General features: G+C 41.0%; 1 protein-coding gene across 1 annotated transcript in view; it reads right to left on the bottom strand.

Moving 5' to 3' along the window:
* hs6st3b (heparan sulfate 6-O-sulfotransferase 3b) overlaps positions 1–25,034 on the bottom strand; it is a 67,408-nt gene extending 42,374 nt beyond the window's left edge. Inside the window, exon 1 of the mRNA XM_086090559.1 lies at positions 24,264–25,034. Within this exon, the coding sequence (XP_085946685.1) occupies positions 24,264–24,823 (560 nt within the window). The 5' untranslated portion in view covers positions 24,824–25,034. The remainder of the gene's footprint in view (positions 1–24,263) is intronic.
* Between the last annotated feature and the right edge of the window lie 2,014 nt (positions 25,035–27,048).

The raw sequence follows: 27,048 nt of genomic DNA, 5'->3' as shown, positions 1-27,048 counted from the left end.
TCTCATATATTAATAGGGAAATATATATTAAAGAATCGATTCATGGTTTTATCAATCGATATTGGGCTCGGAAAAGGAAAATGTATTAGAACCCAGGCCAGTCCTAATAATAACAACATTCAAATACAGTAGTGTGGTTGGCCTAAACTTGGCCTTGAACTTAGCACTTAATAGAGAAAAAAAATGTACTGGTAACATACAGTGATTCATTAAAAATGCATTTGACATAAAAATAAAATAAGAGTTGTACGGTTATACCGCATATATATATATATATATATATATATATATATATATATATATATTGAAGAACAAACACGGAAGTTGAAAATCTGAGTCCTTATATACACAAATACAAAGTAACAACGTAGCGCAGGGCTGGATATAGATGCCCTTGAAGAACTTGACGAAGAAGCCTCGACAACAAAACAAAGACCCCTTGGGCTGGATGCAGAACACATGGAACTCACATGGCAACTCCAGCTAGGACCACACAAAATTCTATATGACAGATTATAGGCCTATATGAAGAAATTAGAGTGACAAATATAGGACCAAATCAAGTGCATAGTAACCGACAATATCTTGACTGCAGCGTACACACACCCTACACAGCTGGCTACCCATACAACACATGTCAATTAATGTGTTTTTAGCCATACTGTGATATCGCAATCAGGATAATTGGAATATTATGATATGATTATCTCCACTCATGATTTGACAGCGACCTGGGTAAACTACACAGAAACATTACCACGTCAAACCCGAAAGCTGTGGGTGTGAGAATCTGTTTTAAAAAAATGACTGCAATGTAATAGTAGAAGAAGAAGATGAAGCAACATATTCCTTTAAAAAAAAGAGAAGAAGAGTATTTATCTGCAAAACCAGCCTGGGGCAAATAGAGAAATGAAAACAGAAGAGTGTAATATTTCAACTGTGCCAAAATACAACCAGCAAGCTGCAGGCGCAATACACTACAAAAGAAGCCAGTCTAAACTGTTTTCAATGAAATGGAAGTTCAAGAGAGAATGGCTATGGATATTGATTGATCTTTACTCAAAAACAATAGTCACTGCATCTGTGTATTTCAGGATTATTTTGAAATCACCTTTTTTGAGATGTCATGTAAAACGTATTTCTGGGCGGTAGCTGCTTCCCAATTGCTCACACAGGCTTATTCCGCCAAACACATGGGACTGGTTGCTCCGTCGTGACAGAAGAGCTCAGAGGAGGAAGAGCCGCCAATCCGGACGTCAGATTTAGCTCTCTGCCTCGGTCCCGTGTGCGCCGGCTGACTGAGGACCTGGCTTGCTCAACAAAAAGACTGTCACAGATAGCTCGGCCATGCGTGAAATTGATTTTGTACTAACAAACAAGGGGATCTGTTTCTCCCCAACGCTTAATCAAATCATCTCCGGGAATGAGGGGAGGATGAGAGTAAAATCATTAACTTCCAACTGTAAATCAAGTTGAGTGCCAACCTGCTGTCCCATTAACCCTGAAACCTGTTCAATAGCTAATTAAGGCAATTACTTCAGGCATGGCATGCCATTTAATCATGAATGACTAGACCATTTATAGTTGTGGCTTCATTACCACTGGCGCTGCACAGCGATGAGGATGACCCTCCCAGTCTGCTTGCGCAAATGGATAAACGCAACTGTTGACGTGTTCCCGCCAAGCCACCCACCGACTGCTCCATTATGACAAGAAACGCAGTCTCACAAGAGGTGTTCGCCGCGAGTGGTCTGTTCCGATCCATAATGTTCTCTCTACCATAACCAACAATTCACGGCTAAAGGAACACTATTGTAAAGCTATTTTAATTCACGGGGAAACCAGACAGCAGAGCACAAACTTTGGGAGACGTTTTTGCAATATTTATTGGCAAGGTATCTGCAGTTTTAAGGAAGATTTTAGGCCACTTTGAGAAAAATGTTAGACTTTTCATTCAGGGTGTAAAAACAACAACAACGACAACAACCTCTGAACCGGAAAATTGTTTTTTGATTTAAAAGATGCGAGTGCATTGAATCGAACCAAATTGTTCCCCCGTGATATAATATATTGAGTCATACATCGAATCTTCTTTTATTGGATAGATGTATCTTAGAAGGAAATGGCAAGTTCATTCAAATGTATGTAAAATGACAACAAAAAAAGTCATGAGCCGTACCATATCGAATCATAATTCTACTGAGTCCAACCAAATTGAATCATTGCACCCCAGGCATCGAAAACCGTATTGAATCGTTTTTTTTCTGGCGAGATACACCCCCCAATTTATATATATATATACATACATGCATACATATATATATATTTTTTTTTTATGTATCTCTCTCACTCACTCACTCACTCCCTCTCTCTCTCTCTCTCTCTCTCTCTCTCTCTCTCTCTCTCTCTCTCTCTCTCTCTCTCTCTCTCTCTCTCTCTCTCTCTCTCTCTCTCTCTCTCTCTCTCTCTCTCTCTCTCTATCTCTCTCTCTCTCTCTATCTTTTAATTAATCAAATCAGATAAATAAATAAAACGTTTTAATTTCGATCCCTTTATTTAAAAACATAAAAGCAAATGGTTTATTTTGATACAACACAAAAATAATCAGTCAGTGGACTGATCGTACAATAACAATGAGCATAGTTAGGTCACACCAATGCTTTTTAGCGAAGCTTGTCTTCTACTTGACACCCATCAGGATGATAATGCCATATGTTGACCCCCCCCCCAAAAACAAAAAAAAGCAATCAGTCCCAGAGGGGCCACCGGTGCCGTTACCTATGTCATGGCCCAAATGCGGATGTCACACCTCGGCCACATGTGCTGCTTGATGTTGCTTTTGTAGGTGGCAAAGCACTCTCCCTTCATTGTGGCTTTCTTTGCTGAAGTGCAGCAAAAAACGCCGCTGAGTATGGCCTTTGTGACTGCTTGGTTCTGAAAGTGCAGTGAAACGGAATGGTTTTAGGGAAAGTATTAGATTATGGGCTTAAGAAAAGGGATGTCTCGCACCAACTGCAACTCCATTTCCTTCACTCTTGTGGACGTCTCTTGCTGAAACTCACTATTCCCTTGAGAAATGTAGCGCAATCCCTTCCTTCCTACCTACCCTATAATATACACTGTGTCTCAATAAGCGCAAGCAGGATAGAAAATGGACACTGCATAATAGCTGCATCGCAATACTCACAACCCTAGAGAACGCCACTTTTCAAAAACACAATTGACACAATTACATTTCCGTCATTTTAAGGTAAACAAGGTCTCTAAACGCTTAAATCGATTAATTGCGGCACCTCTAGTTCCGTTCCTACGGCAGCGACGTAACCTGAATTTGTACCCAGGTCGGAACAGACCGTCATCAATCTACGCTGACAGGAGTAGTAAAGTTATAATTACAGTAGATATTTGTATGAAAAATGCCGTTAGGGCATCAATAATAAACCACAAACTGATTAATTGTGTGTTGTTTACTCCCTGTAGCTGTAGGGTAGCAGCAGATACTGAATTCCTACAAGAACTGCCGATGCCTTCTTTGTTTTAACAAAGCAGCAAAAATAATGAAATAATGAAAGTTTGTTAAATGTCAGTAGAACCCTACGAAATATTGTGAATGTGTACTAAGAGTCCAAGAGAGAACCCAAGTTACGCTACAATCTGTGTGAATGTGAGCGTAAATGACTGTTTGTGTATGTGCCCTGCGATTGGCTGGCGACCAGTCCAGGGTGAACTCTGCCCCTTGCCCAAAGTCATGAGGAAAATCGCTACAGAAAATGGATGTGTGGAAAAATATAACTGCCCTACATGTCAAGAAATTCTGACTAAAGACGCACTGAAGATTGGAAAGTAGCTAATTTATTCATGCAGTCGTTTAAAAAGCTACACGGAAAAAGCATGTCATTCTGGTCATACGTCCTTGCAGCGAGTGCATAATAGCACAGCCCACAAAGTAATTAGCGTAATGCTAATACCATAATGAAATTGCCTCAAACAAACTGCGTAGGTTGCTTACACACACTAGAGCGCTCAATCTGGTCCCGTCTTAGTATAGTAGTATTAATTTGTTTGGATCACATCCTTGTGCAAATATTTGAACAAATAAAAAAAGATGTCTGACAAAAAAATACAGGCCTTGTTGTCTATAAGGCTGGATTCACACTGCACAAATGCGCACAAATATACGTACATACATATGTATATGCATGGACTGTTTATAGATTAGGGCTGTCAGTCAATTGCAATCACAATCGTAATTATTCGCAAAATTTCCACAATTAATCATAAATTAATCACATCTGTTGTACAATAAAATGTATTTTTCAAGGTTTTATACTCTTGTTAATTAACAAATAATAAAAGTGGACATGAATGGTTACAGAATACAAATGTGGTTGTATTTTTAGTTCATTGTTAAAGTAACTTTATAGTAAGTAATTCATGAAGATAGAGTTACCAGTTAGGGTTTAAAGCTGTGTGATGCACCGAGTCATAAATTAGTGTTGAGGTCATTTTTCTGCCACTGGGTGGCATTAGTGTTTCATGTTGGACATTGACAGGAACATTATTTGTTAGTTTCTTTTTAAATTCAGAGCAATTGGTATTTGGAACACGAAGCAACTCGTGGGCTCCAGACTATTTTGTTCATTGCAAATTACAACTATTCACCAGCCCCCACAAATAAATATATTTTCATCACATTTATTCTTGGCAAACTGTGTTAGAGTGACTCCTTTGCACAACGTTGTATGTAAAATAAAGCATGCCTCTTGATATCGTATGTAATGCGTCTTAATGTCATTTAAGCCTTTTAATGTTTTTTAATGACCTGCTGAAACCTTGTTAATGACGGACAAATGCAGCATATTTAGACCGTATTTGATGTTTCTGCAGTAGCTCAGATTGAAATTTTAAATGTGCGTTGTTGTTTTTTGACAGACCCAGCTATATACACCCCCCAATCGGAGTATGTCAGTAATGTCAAGGTATGTCCTATTCTGCTACATTTGGAAGAGGTGGGATTTTGATCTGAAGATGTCTGATTCCATGTTTGCTTCTTCTCTTTGCACTGTCATGATGCATATCTCAACTGTGCCACTTAAAATAAAACAAATAAATAAATAAAGACGGTCTGCATGAACTCTGCAGCGTAAATCCAGTCAAAGAAATTGCGTGGAGCTGTCTGTGGTGCTGAACAAGACTCCAGTCGCTCTCCGACACCCACCTTGTCAGCACTTCCCACTTGAGGGAATGACTGTGACAGACAGACAGAGGTGTCGGGGGAGACCCTCATTGTGAACTGTCCAGAGTGGGAGTATTGATTTTGTTGTTTGTCTCCCCTGACTGGGTCGGGGGAAGTAGAATCTCGCTGATGTCTTTAACCCTTTGCTGGGCTCACATTGAGCATACCTGTACCATTACAGGGGGATCTAATAAAAGAGCTGGATTTAAAATTTAAAAAATCTACCTTTGCAAAGGTAATGTTCACTTTGATGTACCTAATGTTGTGAATGTAGAATGTGCGGGACATAGTCGCACGAATTTTACAGCAGGGCTTTCAGGGACGGCCCCCCTCACATGGTTAAATGTCACTCTCTTCCCTCCAGTGCACATCAGCAGCTGGTGCTGACAGCGCAGGACCACCCTCCTGGTGGCTCCGTGTCCAACGGCAGACATGAATATATATTACTGGACGGCCTGTCTGACATGTCAAGATGAGGGGCGATTCATTATGCTGCAATGGACTGAAGCCTCTCATGACATTAAGAAGCTCACGCTGTTGGCGCTCGCCTTCAGAGTGCGGAATCAGAATAATTGAACACAGATACGGTCATGTGATTCAGAAAAATATGCCTCTAAAATCGTGAAGCGTGAAGTTGTGACACGCCACCTTGGTTGATTAAATGTGTGGATGCTGGAAAAAAGCATGGCAGAGAAGGTAAGCAAACTCATATACAAAGCCGTTAGACTCTGGTACCTTTGTCGAGCGGCGTCATCCATGCTCAACGGAAAAAGCTCAGAATGTGAAAAAAATGAAAAAACACAAATGACCCACAGCCACCGCACCAATAAAGTTTCGCCGACTTCATCAAGTTAACGCTGCTAGCTAACGCAAATTTGCACACCCAATATTATTAAATGCAGCTCTGCTTACCTTTATGAAGGATAAGAAGAAGAATATTTATTAGAATGTCATGTTTAGACTAGTGAGGTCACATATATATTATTATTGTCAAGAAATGTTTAAGGTTGACTTTCACTTTAAGCAAAAAAATACTATTGGGATATAAAGGTATTCCTTTAAAATGGTCTGTCATTTTGGGGGGGGGGGGGGTAATTTATGCATCAAAAGTACTAGCAGTCTCAGTTCTTAGTATTGTATCGGTGACTACTCAAGAGTACCATACTCGTACCGGTATCGGTCTGAAAGAAAATTTGGTCTCAAACATTACTAATTTGTACACAAGCAATTAAAAGTAACATTTCCATGTGTACTTTCAAATGTTGCCTGTAAGGTAAATAAAGGCAACAATTTCACCTTGGAGTGGATTATTTTCATTTTCATTATTTCCATTGGGATATGCTGATTGGCCGACCAGCGTCCCCGAATGGATTGGGTTTGATCTTGGTTAGATGGCTTTGACTTTGAGCTTGCGTTAATTGTTGTGATTGCATGCATAAATTAAAAATCAACAGTTGTTACCCTTGCCTGGGCGTTATTTGTCTTTGTAATGTGACAAAACACTCATCAAAGCTGTTGATAAACAGGCCTCTGTTTGCTTTTGTGCGATGCTCCCGCGGGAATGTCGGTGCTTTTAAACAATCAACGCCGGCAGTCAAATAGGCAGCCTCGCTCGGCCATTTTATCCCCCATCCCCCCCCCGTTCCAGTGTAAAGGTCTGGCCGACACAGACTCTCTGCGGGCTGAACTTGTTGTTCATTGCACTTTTCAGGCGCAATCATTTCACAAGAGGCACCGGCAGCCAAATATTAGGAGAATAAAAGTCATGCAGTGATTGTAATTAATAAACTACAGGGGAACCATAATAAAACACTAGTCGCAATAAAGCCAGTTTGCTGCTTGCGCAAGAGAAATTACAAATGGCAATTACGCAAATATATGGCATCAATAAAGAACAGGGCGTAAATGAACAACTAACACAAACATCTGAGCAACAATGGATTATGACGGTGACAAAAACAATTCAAATACTTTAGCCTAACAAATGAGGGCTTGGCATTTCCTCGCCAAATGTACCAGTGGAACATTATTTCTCTGCCTTTTAAAACCTCCATCCTGCTGTGGAAGCCATTATCAAGGCTTACGGGTACAAGTGAGATGCTGTGAGTGCAAGCTTGTACGCTCCAATCCCGAGGCTACTAATCAGGATGAATTTGTGTGCTCCTATGGAGGTGTTTTAACACTCAGTGAACACACGTCTACAAATTGGGCTATTTTGTTTATACATTTGCTGTATATCAAACACAAAATAACACAAAAAAGAACTCACTGAGAAAAAGCAAAAATGCTAAAAAAGACATTCTGAAAAGTCGCTTCAAGATGCTTAATGCCACTCCCAGTTGAAGTTTACAAAGAGAATTACACTTTGTGTAGTTAAAACAATCACGTAACTTTGCCTTAAAGTTCATGAGCTTGATGCTAACACGTAATGGCAAACACCAGAGATGGGCTCGTGAATAGCATCTATCATATAGAGAGACAATACTCACAGGTGTATAACCTTTATCCTCTGTAAAAATGAATAATACAGGGCTGTCGCCATGACGGATTCACCACATTTTCTTGTGGAAATCACTGAACGTTAGCTCATTGCGCCTGTAACCGATTGTTATATCACAAAATGATGGGTCCTATTGCTCAAACAAGTTAAAATGGGCAAAAATACTTAGTAAATAGTTGCGATATGTTTGACAACACACTAATTGCAGATTTTGCGTAGTTTCAGTAAAGTTGTGCTGACACATGCACAGCGGAAGCTAACAAGAAGCCCAATGTTAGCCAAAAGCTAATGGCTGGGGGCTAACCCTGATCTGTGCTAGTCTTAAGAGTACTGGGGTGTATCATATTGAAACGGAATACCACTGAATGGAACTGAATCATTTCACTTTAAAATAATCCATCTTTGAAATGGCAGCTATCGATGTATTGAATCTTTTATTGGAGAGATGCACACCTCTACAATCTAAACATTTTACTTTGTGTTTCCATAGCAGAAAATGATCCTATAGTAGTGACTTCTCCTGAAGAATCCATTTTTTTTCCCCAACAGGTGTCCTTCTAAAGATGCCGTTCATAACCTATACGTTAAATCAAACAATCTAAGCACTGCAGCTTTTAAAGTGTTAAATTGTGCTATATTGGTTTATTAATTTTAGAATCACTCTTAAGTTTGTTAAAAAGACAATGTTAAAATTACACATATGGTTTTATGATCAGTTTTGACTACACAAGGAACTATTCAAAATCGAATTCATTACAATGGAAAAACGTGTAAATTGAACAAACTGGAGGTCGACCAGTCACAGAACAGATTGTGTACAATTCTGGAGTTTCAATTGTATTCATATTGAACTGTTGTGGATCCATTTGTCCCAAAGGTGAACCTCGGAGACAAACCATCTGGTCCATTGATACAGAAAGCACAAGGCAGAACGCTTTTCAGGTCCGTGTGGCCGTTAACAACACATTTCCAGCATGCAAGCAGCACTCGCCCACCTGCAGGGATGGGTATGCTGGTGCTCGGTCAGCCAAAGCTGGACCAAAACAAAAAAAGAATACCTGCTGTCACTTGAACTGCTGTATGTGTAACACAAGCAGCACAAACAAGGGAGTATATTGAAAGAGGTCGAGTTAGTTCATTTCCCCTAAATTTCCAACACTGAATGATGAAGTGCAGATTTTTTTTTTTTTTACATTTGGGTTCGTCTAATCAGACTGGTCTCTCTGTACTTAGAGTGACAGCAGTGAGAGAAAAAATAGACCATTTGTCTTAAAGGGACAAGTCCAATGGTACTTTTGTAATGTGAACACTCCTTTGAATCGTCTCAATGGTATCTTAAACAAGCATGCAAAGGTTTACATTGTTTGAGCAGGAGGGGTGCCTCAGCTCTGACTGCACCAGGTTAATTCCAAATGTTTGCACTCCCTGCTGTTGACCGCCAAGCCCCCTCAAGGCTTTGTTGGTGGATGAAGTAAAAATAGGATTTTTAAACCCCTCTTTCGCCACTCTGCTTTTTGACTTTTTCTATTTAGGAACATCCCCTTGTCATAGAATTTATGGGTCCGGTAGCACCCAATAATGCTACTTTCTCTTTGGGCCAGGGATGGATTGTGTGTAAGCGATGAGATTGGTTCCAGTGTTCCCCGTAGACCGCAGCCTTTGGTGTTTGGTGATAAATGTCTACTGTGTGATAATACAGTATGATTAACGGACACAGCACAGAGCGGTATACCCTTCTCACCTCCACCACCACCACCCTGAGGCCCCCCTCTTTTCGCCTCCTCACCGCACCTGAATCAATCATCTGCATGGACCCACGCTCTTGAGTGAGAACAGATGGTCAATGTTCAGTGCTCTCCGTTAGCATTGGAGGGAAGTGGAAATGACCGCACGCCTTTAAATAAGGTGGGGCACTTGACATCAGTCGATTATGGAGGATGTTAACGATCAGTTACTCTATCTATTCATCCATTGTCTATTGCACTGGTCCTCATTAGGGTCGCAGGCTAACTGGACGTCAGGCAGGTTATTTTTGTACTTCTTTTTTATTTATTTATATATAGCGCTTTTCCACCTTACAAGGCCCTTAAAGCGCTTTACATTCAATTACTCATTCGCCTACTGATGACGTAGCATCAGGAGCCACTGGGGGTTCAGTATCTTGCTTAAGGATACTTTGACATAGTCACAATGGCATAGGATCCAACCCACAACCTCTGGTTGTGAGACAACCACTCTACCACGGAGCCACGCCACCCCCATTTAAAGCAATTTGACGTTTTATAGTGTTTCGTAGTTTCTTCATGAATATTTGCTGTAAAAGTATCTGATACTTAACACATCAAAGAGAAATGTAACATCACATGCATGCTATTCATTAGCTTTTAGCTACAGACTCCCAAAGTTGAACAGCTCCCAAGAAACTTCAAGGACATTTTGTTTTAAATCCTACTTGTGGGGCATTCTACTTTGGATATTCGCCTGTATTTTTCTGACAACCAATCTGAATGGAGTCATGACAGTCATTGCCTCTGTTATAATCAAACAGTGCCGAATATGAACAAGCACGTTCAATAAGAGGAAAGAAAATATCCATCTGTTATCATAATGTAGAGGTGATGAGGCAGGTTGAATTTAAAAGTGAGCATCAGACATGATCAGACTTGATAATAAGAGCCATCATTTTTCAAAAAGGCAGCGGTGACTTGACAAACACAAGGGAAACCATATCATCGATGGTGCGATTGCGGCAGCGGCATAAGCAGTCCAATCAATCCTCCGGTATTTTTGTGTGCGAGTCGATAGATCCAGGTTAGGCCCATTAGTCATGTTGGCACCCCACATCGCCTTCTCCAAGCACTCTAACTACCTTTTTGCTATACACTGCCCTTTATAGGCACGTCAAAATGTGAATCAATTCTAATTCATGTCACTTGCTGTTAATATGGATGGCTACATTTTCCATCTTGAAATATTTAACAAAGGCATAATCTGCTTCTTGATGACACCTGCAAGGAGGGAAAGGCCATTTGCTGCCGGCATCCGAAAGCAAGAACTCTGCATTGTTCCCCTCCGTTCAACTTATTAGGATTCACGGACATGCCCGGCATTACAAGGGAGGTGAATGCTTCCAGTGTGAGGACAATTTCCTCCCACCAGCCTCCCAGAGAGAGAGAGAGAGTAAACAGGCTGGCGGTTGAGGCTCGAAAACGGCGTGATGAATGAAGCGAAGGCGACTATCTATTTGAGCATGATGAGAGCTCAACTGATCCCTGGATTTGTGAGTGGGATTTAAAGCTCTACCTCGCAGGCAGTAATGTGGCACCTGAGGAGGGCCGTGTCACGCACGGCGGCACTCTTATGATGTGCTGAATGGCAACACATGCAAGGAGTGTCTGAAAAGCTCCAGGTCTGATGTCACAAAAGATATATTTTAAATCTAAACAAAAAACTAAAACTTTTCTCTTTCGGAGTAGTTCTCCTGAAGTCTAACACACTTTCCCAGACTTCCTGGAAGGATTCTTGCTAACCCTCTACAGCCTTATAGTCACAGGCATCTTGATGTCATCCACATATTCAAAAAAGCTCCCCTTGAGTTTGGGAAAGAGGAAAACATTTTAAAAAATCACAATGGGAGGTTGCTCCGGCATTGGAGATGTTCTTCTTGGCCAGGAACTGTCAGATGCTCAGAGAATTGTGAACTTGGGCATTATCTTGCTACAACTCCTGTTCTCATGCACTGGGTTCGAAATATATGTGTGACACCATTCTTGGAATTTTTCTGACACACCTCGTATAAAGTAGGGGACACACTGATCTTCAATATGTGGGAGACACCACACTGTAAAAAGTTCGTTCCATGCAAAATCACCCCAAAAAAAATCTGAAAATTGTGATTTGAATGAAAGTCGGTGTACGTGGTGATAATGGTGGGACAACACAAAATCTAAAATTTCAGGTCAGTTGGAGTAGGGGTTTGGGAGCTACGGCCCACCAAATTTCCACATTGACAAAAGGGGCGTGGCCACTTTCCTTTGAAACATTATATCCCAGGAACTACTAGGTCAATCTTCACAAAACACGTATTGATGGAAATTTACATATTTTAGTAATCTTTCAGCTTTTTCCTTTAGTTGACCTTGGGATTGACCTTGTGAATCACATGACCTTAACAAATTGTTTGGCTACAGGTGTATTCAAGGATCCTTTGTTGCTGCGTCTTCCGGGTGGATCATTTTAACGATTGGTTCTCGATCCCGTCAATCAATCTGCTATAACAACGTCGTGCGTGCTCGTTCCTAGCTGTGCATGAGCACTTAGAGTGTTTGTAGCATGTAGCTGCTGAACTCGCTGTAGCTCCACTGATCTCACCGCATACTTTGAAAATGGCTGAAAGTCACAAGAGGACATCCGTCAATGAAGTGCGGCCGACTGCAGAGACTGATGAAGATGAGCTCGCACGTTCCCGACACTTGATATATCAAATGTTGGGATTTAATTGGAAAAAAAAAAAATCTAGTAAAGTTTTTTCCACATCAGAAATTCTAGTTAAATTCCTTGTAAAAAAAATACTTAGAATTTCTAAGTGCATCAACCTTTACTAGGCTTTTTCAAATAAATATCACTCCCCATTTTTACAGTGTAGGTGTTTCCCCCAGACGAGCAGGAGAGCTGGTAGGATGGTCTTCCGCATGCGCATTTAAAAAAAAAAGTTAGTTTGAAAAACTTTTTAAAAAACGTTTGGCTTCTACTTTTTGAGAAGATCCTTTAATTTTAGTTGTCAATTTCTATATCAACTAAAACAAAATGTCTAAATGATTTGGAATCTTTGTTGAATTGCGCTCTGTGTTCCACACCAGCACTCTGTGATATCATTTCTTGTTGGAACATGTTCCTGTTTTCCTTCCTTACTTGTTATACCACACTGTGACATGGGACCCAATTTACACTATTCAATAGAGGTGGGAATGCAGGAAAATGCATTCCACAGAGAGAGATAGTGCTCCAGTGGGAAACGACACGTTTTTTTCCGTCGGCAAAACATGCAACATGATCAAGACTCTGGAACAATATGCTCGTTAACAAAAATTAAATTACTCACCAATCAGTGAAAATGCAATCACTTTGTATATGATTCATATCATAATAAAAATAAATGTATCCCTGCCATCCTCTGCAACCAACTGAGGACCAGTGAGTCTGTCTCAATCAAAGTCAGCTGGGACAGGCTCCAGCTCACCCGAGGACCCTAATGAGGACAAGTAGTAAAGGAAATGGATGGATAGATAAGTCCATCTGTTCTCGAAATTTAAGGGTAAAGAGGCTATGATACATTATTCGAATCTCTGATGCATAATGTGGCGAAAGCACACTTGAACTCACCTTCATCCAATCATAAGGCGTTTACATAGGCCGAAAGATTGCTGGCCAGCACAGCCTACAACGTCAAGCGACTTTATCCTGTCAAAAGATACTGTCGCCGCGCACACACCATGCGGGAGATTAGATGGTGATGAAGGTGACTCTACCTGGGCTTTAAAGTGAGCTCGCTGCTCAGTCGACCGCTGAATCCAAATGGCGGGATGGCGTGAGCCCCCAGCTCGCCTTTCCGCACTTTCTGTCACCAGCCCGCCCCAAATAAGGACAGATGACCTTTCTCCAGGTTGTTACAATAAATCAAATGCAGAGTCACTTATTCTTGCCTTTTTCATGCCTCGCAGGTATCACTTGTGAACTATTACCTTCCGAGCTCTGCTACCCCCCCCCCCCCCCCCCCGTCTCTGTTGAATATGTCAAGAAAAGAAGTCGACTACAGCATTAAATTGAGTCTTGTGATTAAAAAGACGGCAATCACAGGAGAGCACAAATATCTGGGCAGGGCAGCCAGGTAGTAATAACGAACTTGCTGATGAAGCCACTCCGGCTCAGCAATATTAGAGAATTTACTGTATAAATCTAATTTTGCGTGATAGCATTTCATGGACTATTTCAAGCACCGAACGAGAATGTTCTTTTGCCAATTAGAGGAAAAACAGAGCCAAAGTTAATTGCCCCCCTGTTAATAAGAGCATTTAAGCCACTCAGCCACCAAACAGGACTCTTGGGGACATTAACCACCGAATCTTTGAATCACTGCACTCGCTGACTCATTCCCATCTACTGATGACTATATTTAACTAGATCAGTGCGAGCACTGTGGCATCTTCTGCTTTTAGCTCCGTTTCTGGCTGATGTCTGATCAAAGGAGACCATCTGAGGGAGCTTGCAGTTCATGTTAGATGAAACCATAATAATACTAAGTCAAACATCCAAGTAAAATAAAGTAGCAGCAAAGTTGTGAAGTGTGATTTCACACATGTATGGTCTTAGCGAGTCCTTTTCTGAGTAGTGGTTGTATCGAGTCATTCGGGCCATGCCCTCTTGTGCCCAGCCAATCACATTCTGCCAGCCCTTTGGGGTTTTTCTCCCCTGCATCTGTCACTCTGTCTCTGTCATTAGCCTCAGCAGGTGTTGTTAGCTTGCCCTACCCTTCCCGTGTCAGCCAATTATCTCATTGCCTGTCCTTGACATGGACCAGCTGCCTCGAGTCTGCATGAATAAACTAATTGTGTTTCGTTCACTTCCATCTTTGATGGATCCTTGTCAGTGTTCTTGTCATTTGAAGCTATTACAGTCCCAGTTTAGGGGATGCGTCCTTCAGATGTTGCATTTGAAGGCCGATGACGTCATATCACAGAGTGAGGCTGTTTGTAGGGTCTTTCACATGCAGAGCACAATTGTGGCCTTCTACTCCTGTGTGTGTGTGTTTTCTTTCTGGATGCATCACTTCTGTGTTTTGAGGCCTTCTATATCCCAAGGCAGTGGTTCTCGAGTACCCCTATCCAAACTGTCTTCCATGTCTCCCACAAGAAACACGTGCATCAAACGATCAGCTAATCAGCAAGCTCTACATGAAGCCTGATCACAATCTTTAGCTGTGTTGGTTGGGGAGACATGAAAAACAAGCTGGATTGGGCTACTCGAGGACCGGGGCTGAGAAACAGTGTCCGAAGGTATGGACAATAATAGGTTCTGAATATTGAATAGTAGAAGCACAAATATATTGTATTGAGCTGTTACTCACTTAAAATCAACAGATGTATTCGACTTTTGGGGCTTTTACAGCTATGACATTTCTGTTGAAATACATGACTTAAGTAAGGTTAAAATACTGTATAATCTCCTGAAAGATGGACTTTTGTGTTGTTTCCTCAGAATGTGTTGCTGCCAAGGACCTGATTGATCGTGTCCTCTGAAGTTTGTCATATAAACACCCCATTATCTTCTCCGATGACTTCCATGTTTCTAGCCACCTCCTCCAGCTCCAAGGTGGCCTCAGGCCTATCTGGAGGTCTCATGCTGGTTGGACAGGACCAGATCACCTGTACTGTACTTTTGATTACACAATCTGGTAGGTGCAGCCCCTGAATTGGGAAAGCGTTTGGCGGGTAGTCGGTCTAGGTTTTAGCCCATCTCTTCTCCTCAATCTTTACCAACAGTCAGGGAGCCCATTGGCTTTTTACCTTGGCAAAAAAGTGGTCTATTTTGAGAATTTTTGTGGTTAACGTTGCTTTGATATCGTTACATTGAAGGATATCGCTGGCGTCGGCATAATTTGGTAAATATAATATTTTCCCCAAAAAATCTGTTCTGGTGGTCAGTTCACGTGTGGGTGTTTTTTTTTGTTTTTTTTTACAAATTATTGACCAATCTAGAGTGGTGAAAATGGCTTGCTCTCTTTGATGATGCAAAGTTAATGATTTAACAAACTTGCCGTTTTGGGGGTCCCCTGAAAAGTGATTATTTTGGAGGTACAAAGAACAAGGTCTTGGTGTTACAAAGAATAGTGGTAGAGTGTCCGCCCTGAGACTGGGAGGTTGTCGGTTCAATCGCCGGCCGGGTCATACCAAAGACTATAAAAATGGGACCCATTGCCGCCCTGCTTGACACTCAGCATTAAAGTTTGGAATTGGGGAGGTTGGATCACCAAATGATCCCCGAGCGTGGCCCCTGCTGCTGCTCACTGCTCCCTCAGGGGATGGGTCAAATGCGGAGAATGAATTTCACCCCACTTAGGTGGGTGTGACAATCAGTGTTACTTTAACTTTAAGAAAAGCTAATATGTAGTTACTCATTTTCTGAAAAATTAGTAGTTTTACTGTTGCATATTGTGAGTTTTGTTTCTTCCAATTTACTTACTGAAACCAATATAATAACTGACCTATGCTTACATGTAGCAACCTAGCATTATGATGCTGTATATGACTGAACCAAGAAATCTCCAGAAGACCTGACCCTCCCATTTAACAAGAGCTGACAAGGCTTTTCCAGGTGCCTTCGAATGTGTCCCCCATAAAGGGATACATGTGTTGCCTGAACTAAATCAGCTGTGTTAGCTCCCAGAGATGCATGTTTATGGTTTATACTGCAGATTCATACCACAGTGTAATCTAAATGTCAGGAAAAGAAAGTTCTTGATTATTTCATGCTTGATGAAAAATATGTCATTTACATGGAACTGCATACAAAGCTGAAGTGAAACAGGAAATTGTGACTGGATCCAGCCACTCGACCAAATGCCATCCTTTAATCACACTGTAAGAGCTGATTCAGACATCTGGAGATTCATATTTGCCTGACCAGCAAGTATTTTTGACAGCAGCCTCACAGAACCTACAAGGCTGATTTGGCAAGCTGCTCGGCTTTCATTACATAGAGTGGCTTTTAAAGAAAGAGTCTAAGCTCCAGCCACACTAACGTCCCAAGACAAATGGACACTGAGGCGCAACCATAACAACTTATATACACCTGTGATGCTAATGTCGCAGTGGCACAGAGCAGCAAAGCTATTCAACAAAAGCGGACTCAACAAAAATGTGTGAAGATGTCTCAGGGCTCCCTGGTGCTTCAAGTATCAAACAGAAGAACTGGGACACTAATTCCTATTTTCAATTCAAGTGGAAAGAAAAGAAACAAAATATACGCTTCCGGACAATCTACTTTAAAGTAGGTTGCAAATTGACTGTTATTATACTGTACAGTGTTCACTGTATTGTGTCAAGTACTGTCTACAGTCCTGGCAGCAGTACAAATCAAAGTTTAGACTAAAAATTAGACTTAAGCGTACTTTACGATGCCTGCGCATGTTTTATGAGACAGGCATATATCAAATTTAAAACAAACAATAAACTGACTTCCAATCGAAATAATAATAATTCTCTTTTGTGATTAATTTGGTCTCGATCATGTCCTGAAAATATTCACAGGTACATTGGCTAACTTGTCTTTTTGATCCATGTTGCTGATAGGGTGAGCTTTCTCGCACAGACCAAAAAAGACCCATAGGAATGAACCGAATCAATGAAGTTGCAGCCAAGTAAACAGAACATCGAACTGAAACACACTATAGAGCTCTGTAAAGGTGAGAGTGGCTGCAGGCTGCTGTGATTATTAACTCTGGATTCAATTTCTTCGGTCACTCCTCACTTAGGAAACAAGAACGGGATTTTAGATAATTGCCCGAGCCTCTATGGAACAATCATGTTGCTCAACCCCCTAACCTTATAATGGCAGATTAATAACCTCCCCAAATGGTGAGAAAGAATGATGATGGCGGTCGGCTGTTTTTAAGCACCACTCTACTAAATTGATAGACAGCTCCTCTATTGTTGTTTAAAATCATTCAACATTTCTTTCAGGGAAGACTTCTTATTTTGGTTGCCATGGGAATACTGAAGCAGATGAAGGAGTAATTTGATCAAGTAGGTGAAAAGATGTGATGTGTCATTAAAAAGTCAAGGAATAAATGACGACCACCCTTGTTTCTCCACTTTTGTGTTAATTTTGCACAAACAAATGTACATTTGCTTGGGGCAATACAATGATGACAACAAAAATAGCTCATAAGAATTTAAGTTCTGTTATCTAGCCAGTTTCCACGGCTTTCTTAATCGTAACCAAAATCACTTAAGTCAATCACTAATGGGGTGTACTTGAAATTCCGGCCCCACTGTTATACGTAACATGATCAATTAGCCAGTGGTGGCTTTGCGTATGCGCTATTTCATGTACAATCTGGATGCAAAGGGGTGAACCTGCAGTCTCAGAGTCTAGAAACATCCCAAAAAATGGTGGGATTCGAATCACGGAGTGACAAGTGGATATTAAGTGCGCTGTAGCTCTTTATTCTTTGTGTAAGTTGACCCAAGAATCAAATGTCACAAATATGTTTATTAACTCTGAACTCTTAAAAAAATATGCATATAGTTCTCCTAAGCCACCATTTAAACCATTTTTTTTTGGGGGGGGGTTATGCATAACTACTTCCCATTGAAACATGTTCTTATCTAACAGTAAACACTTTTCCTAGATGCCACTGCCATGTCAAGGCAGTGGAAAAAATACTTGACATACAGTATAGCTGTTGCCTTCTCAATATAGGTAGCACTTAATTAACAACGAGACTGTATTACTGCTCAGAGCTGGCAGCGATGAAGACTTGAATTAATGACGCACACACAAGAAAGCAGTCTCCGGTCTGCGGAAGACACTTGCACATGTAATAAACCCAAAATCCCATCGTTGTGACGAGCGTATCATGGAAGTACGAGATGATCATTTTCCACTTTCTTCTTTCAGCTTTGTCTGAATAAGGACTACTGTATCATATTTAGTAATTCTGAATCAAAGGAAACATTTTCAATAAATTAAAAACATATATATTGTCTGATAAATTATTAATATAGACAATTATAACATTTTAGAGTAGATGCCTGCTATTTCCAAATGTTTGCAAATATTTTCTGTCCCAGGACGGATTGTGTTCCACCATAGAATTTCCATTGAACTGTGCTAAATGCACTAACCCTGATTGAATAATAATGCTTGCTGCATTCAATACTGTGACGGGAGGAAGGAGGCCAACAGTGATGAACGGCACGAGTTGCGTCTGGCGAACAGACATGCATGATTTAACAATCTGAGTCGTAAGTTGAAACTACTACACAGTAAATGGATCTCCTCTCCGCATCAATTATTATGAATAAAATATTAGGAGAGATGTTATTTAGCAAAGGATTAGGGCACATCACTGCTGAGGCATGTAAGTAATAACAGTCCTTTACTTCAGCAGTAACCTTGGAGACATTAAAGTGATGGATACTTTCGGGAGCAGTGCAAAGTAGTACAGCATGGAGGAATTTCAATGTAATGGGGAATTACAGAAACTGTGGAAGACAATTACTATTAGTATTGCACTGTTGTAATGTGTTGCATTGAGGCTGCGGCTCTGTTCTTGAGTTAAGCATTCATTATGTATAAGCAATGAGAAAGTGTCTAATGACCATTTTATATCTGTTTTTCAAAGACTTGAGTCATCAGCATAAATTACAATGAAAATGCTGCTGAAAAAGAAAAAGGAGCGTATATAAATTTTATCCAGAAATACGGCGAGTATACGGTCCAATGCAGATTTAACCCTGATGGGATACTCATTAAAACGAAGGACAAGAAAATGAATATTGTACATTAAGCAAGAAATGCTCATGTGCGATGTCTCGTTTGATGTCCAATTTACCAAATATACCACATGGACTAAAAACGTATACAGTATTTGGGCATGGGGAGCGGCATAGTAATGCAACATGACAGTTGACAGACTAACGTAGTGTTCGACTTCTGCAAGTTAAAAAAAAAAAAAACTGATCACAAAAAGGACCAATATGTCTGTTTAAATATCTTGTTTATTTACGGTTTATTAAAAAAAAAAAAAGTTAAACGTTTTTGGAGTCAATTGGCTAGTTTGAACAAAAAAACACTCAATCTCTAATTCATTCAAAAGATGGAGAACTATATTTAGTCAAACAACTTATATATTTACACTACAGTTTAACCCCTGCCGTAGCGCAAATCCACATATTATTGACACCCATTGAAATGTATCGGGGAAACTAAAATAAACTACAAAAAAATCTGTTTAAAAAATGCCAATAAACAATAAATATAACATGTAATCTATTCTTCTTATTATGTAATGTTTACAACATCTCTTTCTGAGATAAAAAAAAGAATGCATGAACATCACCAGTCATTCAGATGGCCTGAAGTTTTGCTAAAGCTAATGTTAAATACTAATGCTATCTTGGCACAACAGCTGTAAACAACCCATACACTTACTTAAATCATGCTTCACATTCTGTTCCTGCTGCCGAAGCTGGCTGTGTTTGTCCACTTTTTATCTGCACAGGACGCTGTGCAAAGCCATTCGGCTCCTGCAGCGATTCCCCCCTATCTACGCAAACTGTAGGGACCTTCCAAGTTCATTACGACCGTAGTTTAATAATAATAATAATAATGCATCAGATTTATATAGCTTTTCTAATCAGATACTCAAAGACACTTCACAGGGGTTGCATTATTCATGCACTCACACATTCACACGGTGGTGGCGGTAAGCTACTTGAGCAGCCACAGCTGCTGTGGGGCAGGCTGACGGAAGCGTGGCTGCCAGTGGGCGCCGACGGCCCCTCCGACCACCACCAAACATTCGCACCTTCCATACACCAGTGTGAGTAGCACTGGAGGCAATGTGTGTGAAGTGCCTTGCCCAAGGACACGACACATGACTTGGGGAGAGCGGGGATCGAACAGCCGACCTTCTGGTTACTGAACGACCGTCTCCACACCCTGAGCCACGGCCGCCACGTTTATCTCGTATCCTTAAAAGTTAAAAGCAACAGGGCTGCCTGCTAGTTGCATCTGTGATTGGCTGAACGTGCATGGTCACAAGTTAATAAAATGGTTTTCGGGAGAGAACAAAAAGCGCTATTACTTCCGCCTCAACAAGGCTAAAAAATAGATCACCTTTCAGGTTCACATATATACAATAGCAGCACAAAACGACTCTAGAGTAAACAAGGTTGTAATGTCTTATTTCGCAGATCAATGGCATCATTGATTGACCGCACAATTCATGACATTACAGTCGATCACCGGAATAATAAAAGGCCATTCCGATCACAATCCAGCCGATCAGATTATACAAACTCCAAAATTTCCTGACTCTTCCACTTTCCCGCAGATAGACAGCAAACTCCAGATGAGCTATGCCGCAGGAGATAGACACTAATCATTTGTGACACACCTGACCTTTCCAGGCTGGGCGGCCATTTTGGCTGTGTCTGGGCTGAAAAGGCCAATAGGCCAATACAGTGTGGTGAAGGTACAATCACTATCATGAGCCTTTTTGCATCGACCCCCAACCTCCAACACACTTCCATCTCAGGAGGCGTTGAGGTGAGCGCCTGCACTGTGACTCTAAGTCAATCTGAGAGGCAAAAAAATGCCGTACAGTCTGAACGTGGCTGTTGCAGATGGGACTAAGATTTAAAACAAAAGGACTGGAATTTTTAGTCTTGACTCTGCATAGACACCTATGGACCATTTAAAGCCTTTAACTGATTTAACATGCATGCTATTTTGGAATATGGTAAGGAACTGCAGTATCATATTGCCTATTTAGTCTCACGTTATTTGAATGATAATTATTTACTTGGGAAAACAAATATTACAAAGAAATTATACATTTGCACAAACCTCACTCAACAAACACTTGACCCTGGGTAAATAAAAACTCCACTAAGTGAAGAAATACTGTAATTGAAGAATCTTTAATTAAGGCATTACAGCAGAATATGCTGATGTACCAAAGTAATATGTGCATAAAGCTATTAGTCATGCCATAATGTGTCCCGGATGAGGAAGAGGAGGCAGGATGGCCTCAGAATGGACGCCGCGGGATTTAAGTACACGGGGCTGGGAGGACTGTGAGCGCAGAGTGGATGCTGCAGCTGTGAAATGAAGAGCTGTCGCATCCACTGAGCACTTTTCTGAGTGGAGGAAACACACTTGGCGCAGCAGAAATAAATCATGCGCGCCTGTTTTTTTTGTGTGTGTGTGTGTGTTTTTTTTTAATACATCAGCGTGCGATTGTAGCTTTCAAAACAAGAGATGGGAAGTTCTCGCTGCCTTATAAAGATTTCCGGCGGTGCTTTTTTTCCGCTCCTAATCTGATATGCGCACATGTAGCTACATTTTGAGGAGATAACTCGGACTGATGCAGCTTTAATGTGTCGTTTTATGACTAGCCTAATGTGTAGTGCTTTTTAAAGACTTGCAGATTCACTGAATAAAGCATACGGCAGTTCTGCTGAGAGAAAAACTTACTGTTACAAACTTTTTGAGCTCATGAATCTTTATAGAAGCACCACAGCTGATTTTGGCAGTGCATGTTTCTTCGAGACCACTCCACAGTCAAAATTGTCAACCAAGCCTTTTTCCATCCATTCTTCATGGTGAATACCATTAAAGACAAGGACTATTGATTCTGGATGAGGTAATCATCAAGTAAAACATATTTTGCATCCCAGTGAGCTAGTGGTTAGCATGTCTACATCACAGTTCTGCAGAGGTTCTGGGTTTGAATCCCGGGTTGGGCCTTCCTGTGTGGCGTTTGCGTGTTCTCACCGTGCTTACTTGGGTTTCCTATTCACACTTTCAAAATGCGGTACATGTGCCACTACTTGAGGGCTCCCTAGTGGTATGCAAAAAAAAAAATCACAAAAAAAAATCACTGAATTAAAATTTTAAACTGAACATAATGGTACAGTGACTTAATAAAAAATGAATAAAAATCAAGTTTGGTGCATCTGCTGTACTGCTGTCACAGCTCAGCTGGATTTAACTTTAAAGTACAAAATATTTGCATCTACTCTTTTAGAAATGTTTTATTTTTTGTTTGTTTACAAAATGACATTACATTCACATCTATGTAGGTAAAATCCTCATTTAACTTTTATATGCAATACATTTAATTGTGTTGCTAAATAATACGTTTTTTTTTTAACTTTACTATATTTAGGAGCAATGTTCAAATTTTGCAATGCTACATTGTCTTTTTTTTATTTTTTAGGAATAAAACCTCTGCCTTGTTTTTGGTGAACATTTGGGCCTAATATGCATTCACTCTCGGTCATCATGATGGTATTTGGAGAGACAAGTATTTTTTTAAGTGCAGTATTTAGTGTAAAACATTTGCGAACTACTGATTCAGAGTCTTCAATTGACCAAACATGCATACATAGAGCAAAAAGTGGAAGAAATTATTATTTTTTCTTCTAAAAAATGAGTTATCTCTAGTCATCATAGTTATGTGGACAGACAGTGTGTTATTGTACTTGTAAATAGTTTGTTTGCTTCTTTTAATATCTAGAGAGGCTACAGTATTTATTAGTAGTAGTGACACAAAGTCAGTTTTAGTATATGCCATGGGCCACTGAAAACTGTATGGCGGGCTGCAAATGGCCCCCGGATCGTAGATTGAAGAGCCTTAGCCTTAGGTAGTGCCACTCTATGGCATTTATTAATCAACTGATCCATGAATTTCATGTTATATTATTGCAATATATGAATTATAGTCTAATACTAGTTTGAAAACAACTCATTGCGGTAAAGGTAAGTAAATGTAAAAACCACAGCATATAATGGCACATTTAATACACGTTATTGAGGAATGATGTGCTAACTTTTATTCTTCCAACATGACCCCCTGAAATTCACTCATCAGCCCCCCACCCCACACAAATGAGAAAAAGGCTTTAAAATATTATTGTGTAATGCATCAATATGAATAAATAAACAAACATCTTACCTCTAATAAATTCCTGGTAAGCTGCAGTTGAATAAAGTAACTCCCAGGCCATACAGTAAGTACATTTAAAAAAACAAAAAAACAGTTTGACACATTTCAAACCAGGCCAAGGAAGATGTGTGCGTTACATGGACCCCCCCCCCCCCCCCCATCATAGTTCAGTGAGTCTAAGTGTGTTTGTAGTGTAGAGCCTCTCAAAACAATTGTGCGAGTAGAACGGTGATCTATTGGCCATTAAAGTAAACACAGGGAGTGCTTTAACACATCTTGGCAAATAACATCATTGAAAAGATCCCGTATACAGTTGGTTAATGGGCCAGACTGCAGCAGCAATGGAATAACATTATCGGCACTGCTATAGACAGAGCCTCATTGTGTGGGACTGATGAGCACATGAGGACCAGAACCTTTTGTCTATTTATAGTTTGCATGCTGAGTGTGAAAGGATGCTTTTTCTCTCAGGTTGCAGGTATTGATACGAAAAAAATGTCCCTCATTGGAAGGTGATTGGTTGCATTTAAAGTTTTCAATATAGGGAGGTACTGTATCAAAGTACACATTGATTGTTAGTGGGAAGATGTGGGCCAGGACAGTCATAAAAAAAAAAAAAAGTTTATTTTTTAAAATCTTTTTCTTGTGATAGTGATAAACGCCAAACAGTTAAAGCACTTGTGATTTTGCAAAACATAATATGGGAAAGTTGTGTGCCTAATGCTGAGCTTTTAAAGTCATTTTAGATGTGTGCATGCTCTTTTTCCTTTTTTCTTATTTTTTAGCTTTACCTTTTATTCCTCTGGACCTCCTTCTTATCCATGATGACAGGCACGCAGTTGGTCAGCTCGGTCCAGTCGGCGTGTAGCCCGCAGCTCCATCCCGTCGAGAAGCGTGAGAAGAGCCACGACTCGTCCTTGCCCGGCCGGTGGCAGGTGCACTTCTTCTGGCCGGCCTTGCAGTCGCACGGCTGCTCCAGGCGGATATTCCTCACCAGGTGCCGGCCGAACGTGGTGCCGCCGGTCTTCTGGATGTGCAGGAACACGATCACGTCGTCCCCTTTCATGTTGAACTCCACGCGTCGGTCCAAGTCTCGCTGCGTGAAGTTGAACTGGGACGGCACCTTGCCGGGGCTGTCGTCCTCCAAGTCCTGGTCCCCGAAATCGTCCCCGTCCTGGTACCCGGCGGAGAGCAGGCTCACTCCCCGCGGCGCGTCTCCGTTTTTCAGCGGACACGAATGGCTGCCGGCGGGACAGATGTACTGGTAACCTATCGTGACAAAAAGCACAGCCAGGATAGGAACCAGGATGAGCTTGCTGGATTTATCATCCATGATAGGCTTCGTCTTCATTCCATCACTGAGAGGGGGGAATAAAGAGTTGGGGACTTGACGCGCCGTGAGAGGTGCCTAATATTTCGGGTGCCACATGTTGCCAATCGGACTGTCGATCACCTCTGTAAAACCGCGCGCCGTGCGTCAGCTCCAAACTTAAGCTGCATGGCAGGTTCAAAGTTCTAACAAGCCATGCTTCCCATGCTTTGTCCCGCTGATTCCGGTCCGACTCCGAATACGCGCGCGCGCTCTCTCTCTCTAGAGAGAGGATGTCGCAAGACTGGGACTGTTGCTTTGCCGCGCCCCCCCGCCACCGCCACCCTCCACCCACCACCACCGGCAGCATCCCTCAGCCTCCCCCGGCTGCTGAGGTTCTCTGACTGGCTGCACGGGAGGCCACTAATCGCCCGCGCGTGTGTCTGCGTGTGAGTGTGTGCGTGTTTGCGCGCGCACGCCCTGCAAGACCAATTTCCACCATCCCATTATCTCGTTTAGCAGGGTGCGTCGAGGCATTATGACATCATGTACATTCAAGAACACACTCTCGTTCTAAAATGGACTAAATGTGATCTAAAAAGTCATAAAAAGTGGACTCTATCTATCTATCTATCTATCTATCTATCTATCTATCTATCTATCTATCTATCTATCTATCTATCTATCTATCTATCTATCTATCTATCTATCTATCTATCTATCCATCCATCCATCCATCCATCCATCCTAATGAGTCAGGCTCCAGGCCACATACTTCTTGCGCTTGCAAGATTTCAAAATGACTCGCTGGGCAAAGCCTTTAACCATCATTCAGATGGAAATGTGAAGCGTCATTACTTGCGGTCATTATTACATCTGCGCCATCAAATGAGATCCGGTACAAGAGCTGTGTTAATTCATTCTGCCTTAACAAATGGTCGGTTTTCACCGATGCTGATTGCGTTCTGTTTTGGCTGCCTTCGCTACATGAGGGTGGTAATATGTCCAAAAACCACATAAATTAACTAATCGTTAGCTCCCCACAGTGCCAATTAAAGCTGAGCATAATGCTCATGCAGTAACAGACACTTTTGATATAGCTGCTGTGTTCCCATTACAGCGGCCAGTGGCTTTTGCCTCAAAGGGAAGTGTGCACTGTGACCAGCTGCTTGATTCTACTGTGGAAGCAGAGACCAGAATCGGCAGGAAGAAATATATATATATATATTTTTTTTTTCCAAAGAAAGAAGGCATGACCGATAAGGTGTCAGTTATTTGTAGTGTGTTCATCGCTGTGGTTAATGTCACTGTAGCTTGAAGTTTGACTTAATGGCCCAAATTCTGCTAAGGTAACTCAGTCATCAGATATCGTCAGACCTATTTTGGAAAATTTACTTTTTAATGTTTGTGTAGAAATTGTAAGGTCTCTGGTGCACCTCCCACCCATCATGTGTGAAATCAAACAACCATGTGCAGGACATTTTGTTGCGCACAAATTAACTTATTTGCATTTCCCCCCCTGTGTAACCATTCCTCGGCTTTTCTGCTGAAAAAATCCTGGTCGTCTATTTTTGCATGCTCTCTGTAATGCCATAAAATGCCACAAGATGGCACAAATAAACCAAATACCTCACTTGAGAAAAGTGGGAATAATTGGTATCAATGAAGTATTGTTGAAGTGATGCATCTAAATCTAGAGACTAAGCTATTTGTATTTGGTGGAGGAGCAAAGTTTAGCCTGGATTGTTAGCTAAATCAAATCATCATAACCTAGCTATTTGTTTTTAAAGATAAGGTTGTAAGATGAGTTTCAAATGATATTACAGTTTTGGGGGAATCATGGTTATTTACAGTAAAATTATTAATACAAGGGAGAAGGGAAATATAAACACTTTGGTTTGATTTCAATTACATTTTGGGGAATTTGCAGCATTGCTCTGGACTAATGCCTCGTTAAAAGTGGGACTTTTCTGTCTTTTATCTGCCTATTTGCAAAAATGTGTGCGTTTGATGATGTCGTAGTGCACCACAACGCAACACTGTGGTTTTATTTCAGATGCTTGGTGATTAAATGCTGTCGCTTGACTTGCTACATTTCATGATGAAATGCAATTTCTATGGGCACTTGATTTGTAAGTGTGCGTGTGTGAGAGAGATTTCAGATTTTAGATAAACAGCATTTGCTTCATCATTGCTCAGTAGTTATTGATGGAGCGTTTTTGTCTGTGTCTGTCTTTTATGTTTGGCCTGGGAATTGATGTATTCAT

The sequence above is a fragment of the Leptonotus elevatus genome, chromosome 12 (genome assembly GCF_054856555.1).
Source record: "Leptonotus elevatus isolate MCC_2025b chromosome 12, RoL_Lele_1.0, whole genome shotgun sequence".
Classification (NCBI taxonomy): domain Eukaryota; kingdom Metazoa; phylum Chordata; class Actinopteri; order Syngnathiformes; family Syngnathidae; genus Leptonotus; species Leptonotus elevatus.
The sequence above is the reverse complement of the archived record's forward strand: the minus strand, read 5'-3'. Positions and strand labels throughout refer to the sequence as shown.